This window comes from Pezoporus occidentalis, unplaced genomic scaffold (genome assembly GCF_034315485.1).
Source record: "Pezoporus occidentalis ecotype Australia unplaced genomic scaffold, CSIRO_AGI_Poc_V1 ctg373, whole genome shotgun sequence".
Lineage (NCBI taxonomy): Eukaryota > Metazoa > Chordata > Aves > Psittaciformes > Psittacidae > Pezoporus > Pezoporus occidentalis.
In genome coordinates this window covers 253,220-269,899 of record NW_026915695.1, presented here as the reverse complement: position 1 = coordinate 269,899, position 16,680 = coordinate 253,220, and the positions used below count along the sequence as shown (strand labels likewise).

The window sequence follows — 16,680 nt, the reverse complement described above, 5'->3', positions numbered from 1 at the left end:
CTCCATCCCTGGCAGTATTCAAGGCCAGGTTGGACAGATCTTGGGTGACATCGTCTAGTGTGAGGTGTCCCTGCCCATGACAAGGAGGTTGGAAATAAATGATCTTAAGCTGCATTCCAACCCTAATTATTCTATGATTCTATGATTAAATGAAAGATACCACAGCAGCAGCTGTGCTTTGTCTTTTTTATAGTGTGTGTGATTGTGTCCCATTTTGCCTGCCAAGAACCATCAACAGCATCTTGCAGAACATTCCTGTGCCCAGCCACACCAAGCTCAGCAGCCATCCAGCCAGACTCCCAGAACCAGCAGTGCCCACCATGCCTCCGACTCCAGCCAATGTGGCCATATCAAACCCTGGAGAAGACCGTGCTCACAGACACGAGGCTGAACCAAATGACAGTGACCTGGCCCCGCTGCTGCACTTCTGCTCCTCCATATATGTGTGTGTGTGTGTTTTCCCATCAGAGGTCTCCTGCGCTCTATCCCACTGCCTGCACATCGCATCTCTTCCAGCCCCCCGTGTGTTTCCAGTTCTGCCATGCATGGACACATCTCCTCTACCCTTTGCACGGCCACCAAGTAAAACCATGACCTAAATATCCCACTGTCCTCCAGACCCGTAAGAGCTGGGCAATTCATAGACATGTCTATGGACCCACAGACCGTGACACGCACAGGTCTTGCTGCTTTGGGGGATGGAAGGGATGTCAAAGTCACCACAAATGTGTTGAATAGCTTCTGTATTTACCCAACCTCCTGATGCCTCTGTTTACCAGCCTGTAAAAGGGAGGTAATGAGAGGCATCATGGCTGTGCCCAGGATTGCAAAGCACTTCTGCAAGATGCTCAGGACTCTCCTACCAAGGCAAAGTGAGGGATTAGGGACAGAGCAAGGTTTATTAGGGCTTCTAACTCAGCTACAGCAGCACCTTTGTTTCATGTCAAGGTGTGTCAAGGTCTCGCCCTCCCATCAACCTTGTACACTCAGGGGACATTTGCACACCAATGTCCCCAGCGAAGAAGGATATAATTGTCTCACATCATTTTCTGTGTCATGAAGCTTTTCCACTGAGTTTTATGAGACTGAGGGGTTCCTGCCCCCACGCCTGACCGATGCCTCAGGCAGTTTGGGACATGTATAAAAGAGCTGAAAGCCTCACAGCCTCTATCCAGATTCCTGCTCTTGACTCTCCTGATCAAACGGGTAAGTGCAGCTCTTGGAGCCTCTTGCAGATCTCTCCCTGCCTCCCTTGACAGAGTTTCTTGCCCTCACCCTTGCCTAATCCCTGATGCATTTTCCAGGACTCCTTGCCTGCCTGAAAGATGTCCTGCTCCAGCCTGTGTGCCCCTTCCTGTGGGGTGGCCGCCCCGTGCCCAGTGGCTGACACCACCAACGAGCCCTGCGTGCGTCAGTGCCAGAGCTCCTCGGTGGTGATCCAGCCCCCAGCCACGGTGGTCACCTTCCCCGGACCCATCCTCAGCTCCTTCCCTCAGCACAGTGCTGTGGGCTCAGCGGGAGTCCCTGCCATTGCTGGGGGTTACGGTGGCAGTTTTGGAGGCTATGGTGGTTATGGAGGCTATGGGGGCTATGGAGGCCTTGGTGGCTATGGGGGCTATGGAGGCTATGGTAGCTGTGGAGGCTATGGAGGCTTTGGTGGCTATGGAGGCTTTGGAGGCTGCGGATATGGCGGCTGGCGCCGGGGCCGCTCATACCTCAGTGGCAGCTGTGGGCCCTGCTAACCACACACTGGGTACGGCCACAGACATGGGTGAGCTCCAGAAGATACCCTGGCACATCCCAACATGACGCTCTGTGGAGGAACATTCCTTCGGTACTGCTGGGATCCAGAGCTCGGAAGTCTCTGGCCTGCTTGAAGCCCAAGTCTGCCTTTCTCCTGCCCTGCTTGAGCTTCACTTCAGGACGTACTGTCCCCTGACAAAGCTGTCACATGCTGCACGCCTGCTTCTGTGGCTCAGCTGGAGATTACTCCGTGTGCCCACAGCCAGGGGACATGGGTTGCTCTTCATCAGGGCTTTGTTGTTCTCCCAACTCCCTCCTCCTTCCAAAATGCGATAAAAGCTGTATTGCATCTCAATGTCAACCCTTGGCTTTACTTTTTCCTTCCTCAATAGATAATACACCAGTTTATATCCTTGGTTCTAAGCCATCCTGGCCAGTTCGTTCCAAGGGCCTTGCCGGGGGCAATGCACGACCTTTGTCACATCTGTCATGGTTTAAAACCATTCAGAGGGCTCATTCACTCACTCCCCCCCTTCTTGCCCTCCCCCTACTCCCGAAGGTATGGAGAGGAGAATCAAAAAGAATGCAACTCCCACAGGTTGAGATAAGAACAGCCCAGTAACTAAGGTATAACACAAATCACTACTGCTACCACCAATATTAATAATGATAAAGGAAATAACAAGGGAAGAGAATACATCACCACCTCATCACCAGCCGACCGATAACTCGCCCCCCCAGCCCGACCAAGCACAGACCGATACCTCCTCCAACCCTGCAGTCCCCCAGCCCTTCCTGGTAAATCCCAGTTACGCCCCCAGGCATGATGTGCTGTAGTATGGAATACCTCTTTGGTCAGTGTGGGTCAGGTGTCCTGTCTCTGCTTCCTCCCGGCTTCCCCTCCTCCCTGGCAGAGCATGAGGCTCACAAAGTCCTTGGCCAAACCAAAACATCCTTGTTATCAGCTCTGTTCCCAGGCCAAAAGTCAAAACACAGCACTGCACCAGCTACCAAGAAGGAGAAAAATGACTGCTGCTGCTGAACCCAGGACAGCATCCTTCAGCCTGTCCGGGGCAGCATGTGCATCCAGCACACCACTGTCAGCAGTGGGTGGACATGTTTGTATTCTTCAACAGCTTCTCCGTCTCTCCTTCTCTGTCTTCTCTATGCCTTGGGCTCCTGCACTGTGCAGCCCAGGAAGAACTGCAGCGATCAGGAGTTTGCTGCCCAGTGTGGCCATTCCAATGGGCTGCCTGTGGCTCCAGCTCTCCTGGGACTGGTATCCAAATGGAGCCATCTCAATGGCAAAAGCACAGCTCAGAGCCACTTGGGAGAACACTGGGGAGAGGGTCTCAAGTGCCAGCACCTGCCCATATGCCTTGCCTCCACGGCCTCCACATTCCTGCACCATTTTTTTCTCCATCTCCAAATACTCCCTGGATCACTTTTAGTCCCATCTGCCCCAGCTCCTGCAGCAGAAGCCCTTCCCAGCCAGTCCCTGTGTCACCCACCTTCATTCTGCAGACCCTGCTCTGCCCAGGAAGAGCAGGAGAGCTTCCTACAGCCCTCTCCTTTGGAACAGATTTGCTGGCTTTTTCCTGCCTTTCCTCACACACCAGCTCACAATGTAGCCCCTGCTGCCAAATGCCTCCAAAAGCACCCAGGTGCAGCAGCAGAGATGAGATCACCCAAACCCCCTTCCACCACGGTGCCCTCAGCAGACACACAGGGGACACCACAGGAGCTAACACAAAGAAGGCAGCTGAGAGAAAGTGAAGAGAACTTGGGTAGATATGGGACAGTTGACCCCTCTTTTCCAGGCCTCTTCAGCAGTGCCCAACATGCTGCCACATTGCCCTTCCTGATGGCCTTGGCTGGAACCGTCTGTGTGCAAGACCGAAGTGAAGAGCAGGGATCACACAATGAGAAGTTACCTGGGGAAGGGAGGGATCTCAGCAGTGCTGGCATTTCAACCTCCCTCTCAAAGAGCTTTATGCTTCATGTGACTTGGGTACCCGGGGACAAATCCTGGCTCAGAGAGGACACTTGGGAAGACTTGGCTGTGCCTATCACACACTCTCTAAGTAGTACCTACCTCTGGCTGGGCGCAGGGACATGATCAGCATGTGACAGCAGCCCTGTACATGCCTGGTTTTTCCCTCCGTTTCCCTGGACCCCCCAATATGACCAATATGAAACCAACAAAAGGATGCAAGGGCAGCATGCCAGGTTTGCAGAGGATTTGGAAGAGCTGCCACAGGACCCTTGAGGCACTTTCACATCTTTCAGATGGGCTTTGGGTATGTATTGTGTTTACTGCTGGAGGGAGACAAGAGGAAGCTCCCTGGGAAATGCTCTGTACAGCCCATCTTGGATGATAATCATAGAATGGTTTAAGTTGGGAAGGACCTTAAGATTATCAAGTTCCAACCATTGCCACAGGCAGGGACACTTTCCACTAGACCATATCGCCCAGGGCCCTGTGTAACCTGGCCTTGAACACTGCCAGGGATGGGGCATCCACAGCTTCTCTGGGCACCCTGTGCCAGCACCTCAGCACCCTCACAGGGGAGAACATTTTTCTTGTATCTAATCTGAATTCCCACTGTTTAAGTTTTAACCCATTAACCCTTACCCTATTGCTACAGCCCTTTATGAAGAGTCCCTCTCCAGTACCCTTGCAGGCTCCCTTCTGATACTGGAAGGCTGCCTTGAGAGCTCCACACAACAAAGCACCATCAATAGTAACAAACTCCCAGAGAACTACCATTGGACTTTCAAGGAGCACAGACCAACAAACCCAGAATTTTGTGGCAAGTGGGAAAGAAGAAGAAAGGATCAGGGAAAAACAAGGGTCAACATTGCAATGCAACAAAGCTTTTATTGCAGATTGAGGTGGGGAAGGAGTTGGGAGAAAAGCAGGGCCCAGACCAAGGGCATCCAATGTCTCCTGGCAGTGGGCAGAGCTACAAAGAGCATCAGTCCTGCTGCAGGAGCAGGCACCCTGTGAGGGTCTCTGTCATCAGGAGGCAACAAGTCTTGAAGGGATGATCAAGTAGGGCAGGAGGAGAGCAAAATTTGGCTCCAATGGGCAAGAGGTATCCAGTCTCTGGATCCCAGCAGTGCTGAAGGGATGCTCTTCCTTTGGGCATCATCATGTTGGGATGTGCCAGAGGCTTTCCTGGAGCTCTCTGTTGTCTGAGGATGCACCAGGGTGAGGCTTAGCAGCTGCCACACCAACCACCGAAGGACCTGAGGCCTCGGCCCCAGCCACCATATCCGCAGCCCCCAAAGCCTCCATAGCCACCATAGCCACCAAGGCCTCCATAGCCACCATAGCCACCATAGCCTCCAAATCCACCATATCCTCCATAACTGCCCCCGTAGCCCCCAGCAATGGCAGGGACTCCCGCTGAGCCCACAACGCTGTGCTGTGGGAAGGAGCTGAGGATGGGTCCGGGGAAGGTGACCACTGAGGCCGGGGGCTGGATCACCACTGTGGAGCTCTGGCACTGACGCACGCAGGGCTCATTGGTGGTGTCAGCCAGGGGGCATGGGGCGGCCACCCCACAGGAAGGGACACACAGGCTGGAGCAGGACATTCTTCTCTTCAGGAGGTCAAGCTGCAGGAAAAGACAGAATTATGGTGCAGTACATGGCCTGATGCCAAATCTCTCCTCACTCTCTTCCACTTGAAACTTCTGCTCCAGGAAATCCCTGGATCATCCCAGGCAGTCAGAGAAGAAACGTGAGCTGCAGTTGACATGCTGCTGTAAAAACCTTGCTTTCCTCTATGCTCCCTGGGCCTGACTTGCCCATAGGAGAGAGGAAAACTTTTCCTGACCAAAGCATGTAGGAAACTGCCAAGCTTGCAAGACACTAGATTGCATTGGTGTACACAGAGCATCATACCTATAAGTTCCATATTCACCCTTTCCCTATCTCTTAAAGGGCACCATCACATCTAACTTTTAGCTATGAAAGTGTGGTGGAAAAGACATCAAAAGAAACATTGGGAAAGAAACAGCTGAGGAAGGAAAGAAGGGTATAGGATTTTAACTTACCTGTTTGATGAGGAAAGTCAAGCGGAGGAATCTGGATACAGAGCTGTGAAGCCGTCAGCTCTTTTATACATGTCCCACACTGCCTGGGGCATCAGCCAAAGTGTGGTGACAGAAATCCCAGATCATCATGTAGTACAGTGGACAAGCTTCATGACACAGATAGTGATGTGATACAATTGTGTGCCTCCCAGATGTGGAAACAGGCATGCAAATTTGCTCGGGAGACGAAAGAGATGATGGCAGGGTTGAATATGACACATCACAACATCAAAGACATGGCGCTTCTGTAACTTAATTCCCTGTTCCAATAAACCCTCATCTGCCCTTAATCCCTCACTTCACATGCCAGAAACTATCTTTGGCAACTTGCAGAACATTCCTGTGCCCAGCCACACCAAGCTCAGCAGCCATCCAACCAGACTCCCAGAACCAGCAGTGCCCACCATGCCTCCGACTCCAGCCAATGTGGCCATATCAAACCCTGGAGAAGACCGTGCTCACAGACACGAGGCTGAACCAAATGACAGTGACCTGGCCCCGCTGCTGCACTTCTGCTCCTCCATATATGTGTGTGTGTGTGTTTTCCCATCAGAGGTCTCCTGCGCTCTATCCCACTGCCTGCACATCGCATCTCTTCCAGCCCCCTGTGTGTTTCCAGTTCTGCCATGCATGGACACATCTCCTCTACCCTTTGCACGGCCACCAAGTAAAACCATGACCTAAATATCCCACTGTCCTCCAGACCCATAAGAGCTGGGCAATTCATAGACATGTCTATGGACCCACAGACCGTGACACGCACAGGTCTTGCTGCTTTGGGGGATGGAAGGGATGTCAAAGTCACCACAAATGTGTTGAATAGCTTCTGTATTTACCCAACCTCCTGATGCCTCTGTTTACCAGCCTGTAAAAGGGAGGTAATGAGAGGCATCATGGCTGTGCCCAGGATTGCAAAGCACTTCTGCAAGATGCTCAGGACTCTCCTGCCGAGGCAAAGTGAGGGATTAGGGACAGAGCAAGGTTTATTAGGGCTTCTAACTCAGCTACAGCAGCACCTTTGTTTCATGTCAAGGTGTGTCAAGGTCTCGCCCTCCCATCAGCCTTGTACACTCAGGGGACATTTGCACACCAATGTCCCCAGCGAAGAAGGATATAATTGTCTCACATCATTTTCTGTGTCATGAAGCTTTTCCACTGAGTTTTATGAGACTGAGGGGTTCCTGCCCCCACGCCTGACCGATGCCCCAGGCAGTCTGGGACATGTATAAAAGAGCTGAAAGCCTCACAGCCTCTATCCAGATTCCTGCTCTTGACTCTCCTGATCAAACGGGTAAGTGCAGCTCTTAGAGCCTTTTGCAGATCTCTCCCTGCCTCCATTGACAGAGTTTCTTGCCCTCACCCTTGCCTAATCCCTGATGCATTTTCCAGGACTCCGTACCTGCCTGAAAGATGTCCTGCTCCAGCCTGTGTGCCCCTTCCTGTGGGGTGGCCGCCCCATGCCCAGTGGCTGACACCACCAACGAGCCCTGCGTGCGTCAGTGCCAGAGCTCCACAGTGGTGATCCAGCCCCCAGCCACGGTGGTCACCTTCCCCGGACCCATCCTCAGCTCCTTCCCTCAGCACAGCGCTGTGGGCTCAGCGGGAGTCCCTGCCATTGCTGGGGGTTACGGTGGCAGTTTTGGAGGCTATGGTGGATTTGGAGGCTACGGAGGCCTTGGTGGCTATGGAGGCCTTGGTGGCTATGGAGGCTTTGGAGGCTGCGGATATGGCGGCTGGCGCCGGGGCCGCTCATACCTCAGTGGCAGCTGTGGGCCCTGCTAACCACACACTGGGTACGGCCACAGACATGGGAGAGCTCCAGAAGATACCCTGGCACATCCCGACATGACGCTCTGTGGAGGAACGTTCCTTCGGTACTGCTGGGATCCAGAGCTCGGAAGTCTCTGGCCTGCTTGAAGCCCAGCTCTGCCTTTCTCCTGCCCTGCTTGAGCTTCACTTCAGGACTCGCTGTCCCTTGACAACGCAGCCCCATGCTGCACGCCTGCTCCTGTCGCACAGCTGATGTTCATTCTCGGTGTGCCCACAGCCAGGAGACAGAGGAAGCCCTTTGCCAGGGCCCTGCTCTGCTCCCCGCTCCTTCTCCCTTTAAACTGCAATAAAAGCTGTGTTGCATCGCAGTGTCCGCCCTTGGTTTCATTGCTTCTTTTCCCCACAGACGTTACCCCAAGTAGTTTCCTTTGCTCTCTGGACCACCTTGCAAAGTCCCACCTGGGCCTTGCCAGGGTCGTCTGCGGGACCTGCCTTGCCAACCCCAAGCACCTCCTCATATGCCTTCCCTCCACTGCCTCCATGTTCCTCCATCCCTGCACTAAGTTCTCCTGTACCACATGGAAGGTGGCTATGAAAAACTGCAGGGAAACCTGGGTAGATATGGGACAGATGACCCCTTTTATCCTGGTCTCTCCAGCAATGACCAGCATGCTGCCACGTTGCCCTTGCTGATGCCTTTGACTGGAACTGTCTGTGTGCAAGACCAGTGTGCAAGTGCTGGGATGACACGATGAGGAGTTACCTGGGGAAGGGAGGGACCTCTGATAGACTCCCTTGTTGCAGCACACAACAAACAGGCCCATTGTAAAGGATAGCTTTTGAAGGAAAAAAACATGAGTGAATTTATTTATTGCTTTGTGGTTCCTCTTTCAAAGAGAAACATACAATCTCATCACTTTTTACCACCCTAGATAGTCTGGGGATTTCAATGAACTCAGATGCTCATAGCTATATTTGTAGTTTGTTATTAATCTATTTAAACATTTGTCAGGTGTTTCTTTATGGGATAATAGTCACTCCAAACGTACAAGTTGAGACATTTCAATATATGCTTTACTCAGAGATTTTATAGCCTTCAGATGTTTCATTAAAATGTAGCCCTGTACAAACAACTCTAGTAGATCCTCCAATTAGTTACTCTGCCTTCTAATCCCAGAAATTTGGATTTCTTTCTGGTCTTATCTGAAGATGATATCCTGGAGTGAAAGAAGCGTGTATCTGTGTGGCATTCCATGGATTTCTAACTCTTTCTTCTAACTAGGTCCCTTGTTAAAGCAGCCGAGTCCATAGGTAATCTGTAGTACTAATGAGATATTAGGGATTATTTTAAGCTGATATTGTCTCTTACTTGTGCATTCTGAGAGATATAATACTTTCCAATTTTTACCTATTCATAGCTTTCCATATTTCTTATTTTAGGCTTAGCTCATAAAAAATTGAAATTATGACCACTTCCAGCTGAATTCCACCTTAATGCCAAGATACAGGCTGACCAGCAACTTGCACTGTGCTTCTGCAGGGAAGGTGTCAGGCATCAAAGTGGGTGAGCACTTCCCTACGAACACAGCTCCTCGGAAGGAATGAGAAAGCTCCATCCCAAAAAGCGCTGGTGGTGTAACCCAGTGCTTTACTTGCAAAGGTTTTCAATGAATTTTGTATTATAGCACAATTGAGCTCTGTTCCTCGCGTGAGACTGACCTCAAAGGGCAGCTGTGTGTGTTCAAAGGACAGTAATTACATTCACAATAAGGGTTCTAGGGTTTAATAGAGATTCCAAAGCACTTCACCGGCTGTTTCATGCCTAGACTGCATTACAGCATCGTACTAATAAGAGGTTACTCCTGCTGCCAGTTAGGTCCTTCAGTCATGAATAATAGAGTCACTGCAGACTTGGGCAATGGATCTCACCCTAATAACAACTGTGTGATTGTGCAGCCTGGGAACTTCATGCCATTTCATTGTCATTCAAATGGAGCCTTGCAGTAACACTTACAAACACTTAAGCAGGTGAATGGAAAGAGTGCAGTTTTCTGCTCTATAACAGAACCAGGTCTCTAAGCCCAGAAGCCATTCCAGACACTGCCAGCACAAAAGCTCTTGAAAAATAGTGATTCTCTCCCAACTTCTTGGCTTATTCCTCAGTTAAATTGGGTTTTCCTGCAGCCATTCAAAAGTGCATCTGCAAATCACTAAGATGTGGTGCTGTTATGTCCAATGTGTGTACACACACTGTCATCCTGAAGTTAATATTTCCAAATCCTTCCTAGGAATTTCCAGAATGGGTGGCTTCATTTTCTGAGATTTTACTGAGTTTTTAGTTTTCAAAATCTGTGCTCAGGTTCAGCTGACATCCATAAGAGCTACAGTGTGCAGTACGTCACCGTAAAATGTATCAAGCAGGGGACAAAAATCTGTGCACATCCAAATGAGAATAACAAAAGCTGGGACATGTGATGATGCTATAACTTTTAATAAGAATAAAGGTAACAGTCACAATCTAAAATAATACAAGAAGCAGAAGCAGAAAGAATGCATACAGAGTTTTTATCTGCAGAAAATCTGGTTTCATTGGTACTGTTTTTGCTGCTATAGCTGTAGCATTGGACTATCAATTTCCATTTTCAACCTTTTGCACTTGCTTTCAGTCTAGTGAAACAAATCAGATCAGATGATTTACTGTTTCTTTGTACAGCTTCAAAAGCAGTTAAGTCAACAACATATCCATAGGAAGGCTAGTGCAAGTACACTCTAGATTTCATTAATGTTAGCTGGCAAAGCGACAAAAGTCAGTTAAGAAGCTGTTCATGTTAAGCCCGGCTTCCTTTACACCACCAAACTCATGGAGGGTTAAGAAGTCTGTAGGAAAGAAGGAAGACATTTTAGAAGCACACTGAAGAAGTTTTACAGAAACACTGATCTCTCCAAAATACTACAGCTTTCAGTTATAGTCCTGGACACAGAGCTTCTGCAAACCCTCCCCTTTAAGAGCAGCTGTGAATCCATTATATCCTTCTTGATTTAGCAGGGGTAGCAGCTCCCATAGCTGTATCTACGGATGTAGCGAGAAGAGTAGGGGTAGCAGTAGCGAGAGCTATAGGAAGGGTAGCAGTCACGGTAACCGCACAGACTCCCATAGCTCCGGTAGCCACAGGGGCTCCCACAGTCGTAGGTCCGGTAGCTGCAGGGGCTTCCACAGTCGTAGGTCCGGTAGCTGCAGGGGCTTCCGCAGTCGTAGGTCCTGTAGGTGTACACGGTCCCATAGTTGCAGGGTGAGTAGCAGGAATCCTCACACTGGGTCTGGTAGCAGAAAGTCATCTTGATGGGATGGAGGGAGGCAAGCCTAAAACACCACAGGGAAGGAAAAGCCTGTAAGACAATGTTTCCAACAGCAAGCAAAACCCAAATAAATGGCGCAAGCATGCAGGGAAGAAAGAGCCAGCAAAAACGATGGGAGATGTGATTGTGAACCGCGATGCCTGTGTCAAAAAGAAGCTGTCAGGAAATAAGCTGGAAAATCCCTCATAGCTGTAGTGAGATGAAGACTTAAAGGGAAAAGAGGGATATGTGCAGAACTGTCACAGTTTCAAACTCTGAAATACCAAAGAAAATCCAGGCAGGAAAGAATATCTTACATATAAATAATTCTCATCAAATCACGACCCTAATTCCCAGTGAATTCATCTACAACACTCATAGATTAGTAACTGGAAGGGGGGGAAGAGAGGGAAAATTGTATCGTTACTCGCTAGGATTCCTAAATCTATGCCAACTTACCCACTCTGCAGTGAGAATAAGGCAGGAGAAGTGAATGCATTATCCTCGGTGGTTTGGGGTTTTTATAGAGCTCCTAGTCCCGCCTCATGCATGAAAGGGTCCAATTACCAAACACATTTTGCTTCCGCCATGACTCCTCATTGATATACCGGTTCTCCCCAGGGTTTCTGATTATTGGTCCAGCACTGTGACATACAGGTTACACCCTCCAGGTTCCTTTCATCTCAAAACTACGAGGGCAATTAAGCCTTGGTATCATCATGCTGAATTCACTTCTTCAGTCCAGCAACATATGCAAAGATGTATAAATTGCCAAACATCATTTTCGGCAGGCTGGCCTCACTGTGCATGTTGGTCCATGTGCTTTTTGGTACAGGTATTTTTCCTGAAATGCTTGTGGAAGGGGGAGCCTCTCATTTTCATGTATTTCATAACTTTAATGATGCATGAAACAGCACGTTCCTACCAATCCCTTCCAACATTTCCTGTGACTAGCAAAGTGGGTAAGACCTTTGCATTGATGCTGTCATGGAATATGATATTGCTGTGCTCACTGATTCAGCTAGAAAATTGGTGTAGAAGCATTAAAAAGGCATGTACATGACGTATTTTCCGAGAAAACACCTTTCCAAGACTCAATTCTCCAGCTATGAATTACATCCTTAATAAAGCCTAGAAACAGAATAACGTGATACACGTTTTTAGAAACTGTGTTACATAATGCTGGGGCGTTTTCCCCTAACGTAGTATTAATATTTAAATAATAAATCTCTTTGTACATGTGAATCTTTAATAAGTATTAATGAAGGCTTTGATATTCAAAATTTTGAGAAAGGCCCTGAACGTCTGACATGTCTGTTATTATCCTTCCCTTAAGATGCAAGTAAACAGCAGTGTTTTGAGGTGAAGGTCACCAGGGAAGACCGGGATGTTGCTGCTTTACCAGGTCACATCCACAGGGCTCAGCATTATTCACCGTCATTAGCAGCATTAAGTTAAACACCTCAACAACATCAAGAAAATGTCATGTTAAACTATATTTAGCAGTTGGGGGACTCCTTAGGAAAACTTCTGTTATTACACATATATGTTCCTGTTTGGCTTATCTTGTTCTTTTGTAATGAATCCCTGAGTGAATCATTTCTGATCTAAGCATAAACAATCTCTAAGGAGATATTTTTGGATCCATAAAATTTGCCTAGATTGCGTTGACTCTCCAGGAGCCTGAATTTGTCAGTTTATTTTATATATTATGCAATTTAAAATTTCAAATATCCTTTAGATTGATTATTTATTGCTACCTGCTTCAGGGTTCTCCTAAAGTCTTGTCAGTGACTCTAATTTACTCAGATCTATTTCCACCATTCTTACACCAAAAAGGACCCCAGTTTCCTTCTATGCAGACAAAGGAGCTGGCTGTTGAAGTCTGGTAAAAGTAATTGATAGAGCATTTCTAGCAGGCAAATCTACATGAATTTCCTGTGAAGGTCACAATAAACAGTTAACATATCCATGCATATTTGATTGCAGCAAGGTACAGACCAGATGCGTCCTCTAATCCAACCACCTTTCTTGTACTTCTGTTATTGGGTTGGATATAACACAAATGATATTATAAATACAAATACTGCTAATATTCTGACCTAAAAATGCAATTTTGAAATTAAAAAAAAAAGAACAACCAAACAAGAAATGCTTTCTAGGGATTATTATTTCTGAGGAAAAAAATAACTCTGAAATTCCTCTTTCCTCAAACCAATCCAGAGTCATTGCAGGCATCATACACTGAAATTCATCCATTCCTCTAAAATTGGGATTATGAACATCAATCAATTCTGCTCTCAATATCCTTCCTTCCCTTTCCTGTTATAACTCAGATTTCACCACACTAATTCTACAAATATAATTCACCCAGGAAGTCCGAACATGAAAGAAAACTGCAATGCAATGTCATACTTTTGGAAGCCAAGAACTGACTAATGATCACAAACCAAGAAAACAATTACATCAACTGAAGGAATGACGTGCATAAGTAAATTTGTTTTGTGATGAATAGGAGTTTAAAGCACAGTAGGCTTGGTCAGATAAATATATAAAAGGGAGAGAAATTCAACACTCTCTACTCGCATCTTCGGATTTACGTTCTCACTGAACTTGGTAAGTCGGGCTTACTACAATGTCTTTATTTCTGTGTAGATGCTGTGTTTTTACTATATGGTTATACAGACAGCAGTTATACTTTAAAAGCAAAGGCTTTTTCCAGAAAAGGCTGTGATTTCACAGCAAGCACAATTCATTTTGTTTAAAATGGGATATATGCCTACATAAGCTTAGAAGATTGTGTCATCTAGCGATGCACTGTGAGAAATTGTCTTTATTTATGATATAGTGAAGCCTTTGAGGCTTCTTTATTATGAAGCAGAAGACATATTACATATTTTTTCATTATTTTGAACAAAACGTAAGTATATTCAACTGGCAATTAAAGCATGGACACGGGTTCAAACAAACAAGCTGCTTTTTTCAGCAGAGCTTTGCACAAGAAGAGTTCTTCTGTGGTGTCTTGTCTCAATGGCAAGAACTGACAGAATTCATTCCTGATCTAGTGTCTGTTCACTGATGGTTTTTAGAGAAGCATCAGACACTGATACAATCTAATCCTAACAAGATCCTATCTCATATGCCACTTGAAAACAGACTGCCAAATCTAAGCAATGGTAACAAGCAGCATAAAATATTTTTATGGCGCAAACAAGGGGGAAAACCAGAAAGGAGTGAGCTGGGCAAGGAGTCAGGGTATAGCTTTGAATGGAGGTGTTGGACTGGTTCCCATGTTTGCACTTCTTTCCTCCCTCTTTCTTATACTTACATAGGTTTTTCTAGAAGCAGCTAGCATCCTCTTGATCTCTGGGTCAGACCTTATCTTCTTCTCTTCTGCTGTGTTTCAGACTTGCCTCCCCATCCGTCACACCAAGATGACTTTCTGCTACCAGACCCAGTGTGACGATTCCTGCTACTCACCCTGCAACTACGGGACTGTGTACACCTACAGGACCTATGGCTGTGGAAGCCCCTGCAGCTACCGGACCTACGACTGTGGGAGCCCCTGTGGCTACCAGAGCTATGGGAGTCTGTGCGGTTACCGTGACTGCTACCCCTCCTACAGCTCTCGCTACTGCTACCCCTACTCTTCTCGCTACATCCGTAGATACAACTATGGGAGCTGCTACCCCTGCTAAACCCAGCCGTAGAACAACCAGATAGGAAATGAAAGGCAAAATAGTAACGTATGAATTTTACCTTTGCTAAGCTTCTGTGACAGCGACTGCAGTCAGGAATGGTCCTCAGTGCTTAGCACCTCTCTTCAATGTCTGCAGCTACTTTGAGTAACTTGCTATTAGGGTGAACTCTTCCTTCATAACCTTTGGATGTACTGTGTAGTTTGATGTGTAGCTTTACAACAGAAGATGCAGAGAGGAGAAGACATCTCGTCTTGCCATATAATGTGCTGACAGCTCTGCTCCAAAAGCATCTACTGTGCAATCTTGTGACTCTGTTTAAAGGATGTGTGAATCCCTGAATGCTTCTCTTCTCTACTACTACAAGCTGTAACTGCTTCTTACTCTCATTAAAAGATCTTGCATCACAATACTGCTTTTTGTTATATATTTTTCTTTTATATTTGACTTTACTAATTATTTACCTGAAACATGGCAAAAAAGGAGGCACAAGCTTCTCACATCTGCAGTTTTAAGCATCCCCTAGAATCTGAGGTGACAGAGGATGTACTGAGCACTTTCATTTCTGTTTCCTACAGGACAGTCCTAAAATCTCACGTCTGCCATGTCCTAATTCTGCCCCTCTTCCACCAAACACACCAAAACACTGTTCATTTCCAAAATACTAGCTTAGAAATAAAAAGATTTAAGAAAACTAAATCAGTGTTTACTGACTACATTCCAGCCCAAGTTATGTTACATTTGAGGATCCAAAATTCACTGAGACCCAAATTGCTGGACTATGTCAGCTTTCTGCAGCTCTGAAGTAGGTAACCAATATGAGAACACACATGAGCTCACATTCATCTCCTCCCAATGTGTTTCAAGATTTCAATATTGCTATTTCTCCACCAGAGGTTACTTTGCACAGTCAGGCTGCATCCCCAGCAGGTTGAGGAAGTGGATTCCTCTCCTCTACTCCACTCTGGTGACACAGACACATACATACACCTGCAGTTCTATGTCCAGCTCTGGGGCATCAGCGTAGAATCATAGAATAGTTTGGGTCGGAAAGGACCTTAAGATCATCTAGTTCCAGCCCTCCTGCCATGGGCAGGGACACCTCACACTAAACCATCTCACCCAAGGCTTTGTCCAACCTGGTCTTGAACACCGTCAGGGATGGAGCATTCACAACCTAATAAGAAGGACATGGAGGTTTAAGGTCCCTTCTAATGCAAACCATTCTAGGATTATATGACTGTATGATGTCTTGTGAATGAGCTGTGAGCTTAGTCCTTCCTGTCACTGCCCTGGCTGGGCTGGCTTTCTGGCATGCATTCTGTAATCATCTGCCAGCCTTCACCATCAGCAAAAACTGTTCTACAAAGGAAGCGCAGAAGCATGCAGATTCCAGATAAGGAGAGGCTTGGAGGGGAAGCCTCTTCTTCCCCGTAATTACCAAGAGGACATGTGATAGGTAGGAGGAAGAGTTGCTTAAAGCAAAAGTGGCTACCAGCTTGATGACAAAGGGGTGAATCTACCAGGACTGTTCCCAGGCAGGAGCCATCTGGAGCCACAAGAATACTGAGTTTTGCAAGTGATTTCCAACAGGAAATGCTCCTTCTCCTGGTCTGCAGGAGCTTCAGTTCTCCAGCTAACACTGATCTGCATGTAAGAGGCACAATTACGGACTATGATGCTGACTTTCTCTGGTGGGTAGACTGCAAAGAAAGGGATTGCTGTAGGGTTTCCTTCCTCATCCCGTAAGTGCCGGTTGCCACCAACTCCCAGCAGAAGTGAGGCTCATGTGAATTTGCATCCACGTAAAAGCAGAGCATAGAAATGAAGCAGAACCTAAACACTTATTCAACAGGTTATTCAAGAGGTTGGAGAGGAGTCTGTGTAAGAGAAACCTGAAGAAAACAAACCCACAAGTCCTGGGGGAGCTGCCAGAAGCACGCATCAAACCGTGCTTTGAAAATTCACCATTCTGTTCTACAGTAACTGGTACTTCTGGAAACTTATTTTGGACCAATTACCTATATTCA

General features: G+C 47.3%; 5 protein-coding genes across 5 annotated transcripts; 3 read left to right on the top strand and 2 right to left on the bottom strand.

Moving 5' to 3' along the window:
• Window positions 1-940: 940 nt before the first annotated feature.
• On the top strand, window positions 941-1,958 carry LOC134170431 (claw keratin-like). Its single transcript, XM_062631791.1, has one exon. It carries the CDS (start codon window positions 1,326-1,328, stop codon window positions 1,740-1,742), a length of 417 nt encoding a protein of 138 aa, XP_062487775.1. The 5' UTR covers window positions 941-1,325; the 3' UTR covers window positions 1,743-1,958.
• A 2,919-nt stretch (window positions 1,959-4,877) lies between these two features.
• LOC134170430 (claw keratin-like) lies at window positions 4,878-5,361 on the bottom strand. Its single transcript, XM_062631790.1, has one exon. The coding sequence runs from the start codon at window positions 5,343-5,345 to the stop codon at window positions 4,965-4,967; it is 381 nt and encodes a 126-aa protein (XP_062487774.1). The 5' UTR covers window positions 5,346-5,361; the 3' UTR covers window positions 4,878-4,964.
• A 1,895-nt stretch (window positions 5,362-7,256) lies between these two features.
• LOC134170429 (claw keratin-like) lies at window positions 7,257-7,937 on the top strand. The gene has a single exon (XM_062631789.1). It carries the CDS (start codon window positions 7,257-7,259, stop codon window positions 7,626-7,628), a length of 372 nt encoding a protein of 123 aa, XP_062487773.1. The 3' UTR covers window positions 7,629-7,937.
• Window positions 7,938-10,641: 2,704 nt separating this feature from the next.
• Window positions 10,642-10,973, bottom strand: LOC134170428 (keratin-associated protein 6-3-like). Its single transcript, XM_062631788.1, has one exon. It carries the CDS (start codon window positions 10,950-10,952, stop codon window positions 10,656-10,658), a length of 297 nt encoding a protein of 98 aa, XP_062487772.1. The 5' UTR covers window positions 10,953-10,973; the 3' UTR covers window positions 10,642-10,655.
• A 3,395-nt stretch (window positions 10,974-14,368) lies between these two features.
• Window positions 14,369-14,928, top strand: LOC134170427 (scale keratin-like). Its single transcript, XM_062631787.1, has one exon. The coding sequence runs from the start codon at window positions 14,387-14,389 to the stop codon at window positions 14,648-14,650; it is 264 nt and encodes an 87-aa protein (XP_062487771.1). The 5' UTR covers window positions 14,369-14,386; the 3' UTR covers window positions 14,651-14,928.
• Window positions 14,929-16,680: the final 1,752 nt, after the last annotated feature.

Excerpts from the sequence above, each read along its gene's own strand:
- LOC134170429 (XM_062631789.1), top strand. The coding sequence starts at position 7,257 with ATGTCCTGCTCCAGCCTGTGTGCCCCTTCCTGTGGGGTGGCCGCCCCA.
- LOC134170431 (XM_062631791.1), top strand. The coding sequence starts at position 1,326 with ATGTCCTGCTCCAGCCTGTGTGCCCCTTCCTGTGGGGTGGCCGCCCCG.
- LOC134170428 (XM_062631788.1), bottom strand. The coding sequence starts at position 10,952 with ATGACTTTCTGCTACCAGACCCAGTGTGAGGATTCCTGCTACTCACCC.
- LOC134170430 (XM_062631790.1), bottom strand. The coding sequence starts at position 5,345 with ATGTCCTGCTCCAGCCTGTGTGTCCCTTCCTGTGGGGTGGCCGCCCCA.
- LOC134170427 (XM_062631787.1), top strand. The coding sequence starts at position 14,387 with ATGACTTTCTGCTACCAGACCCAGTGTGACGATTCCTGCTACTCACCC.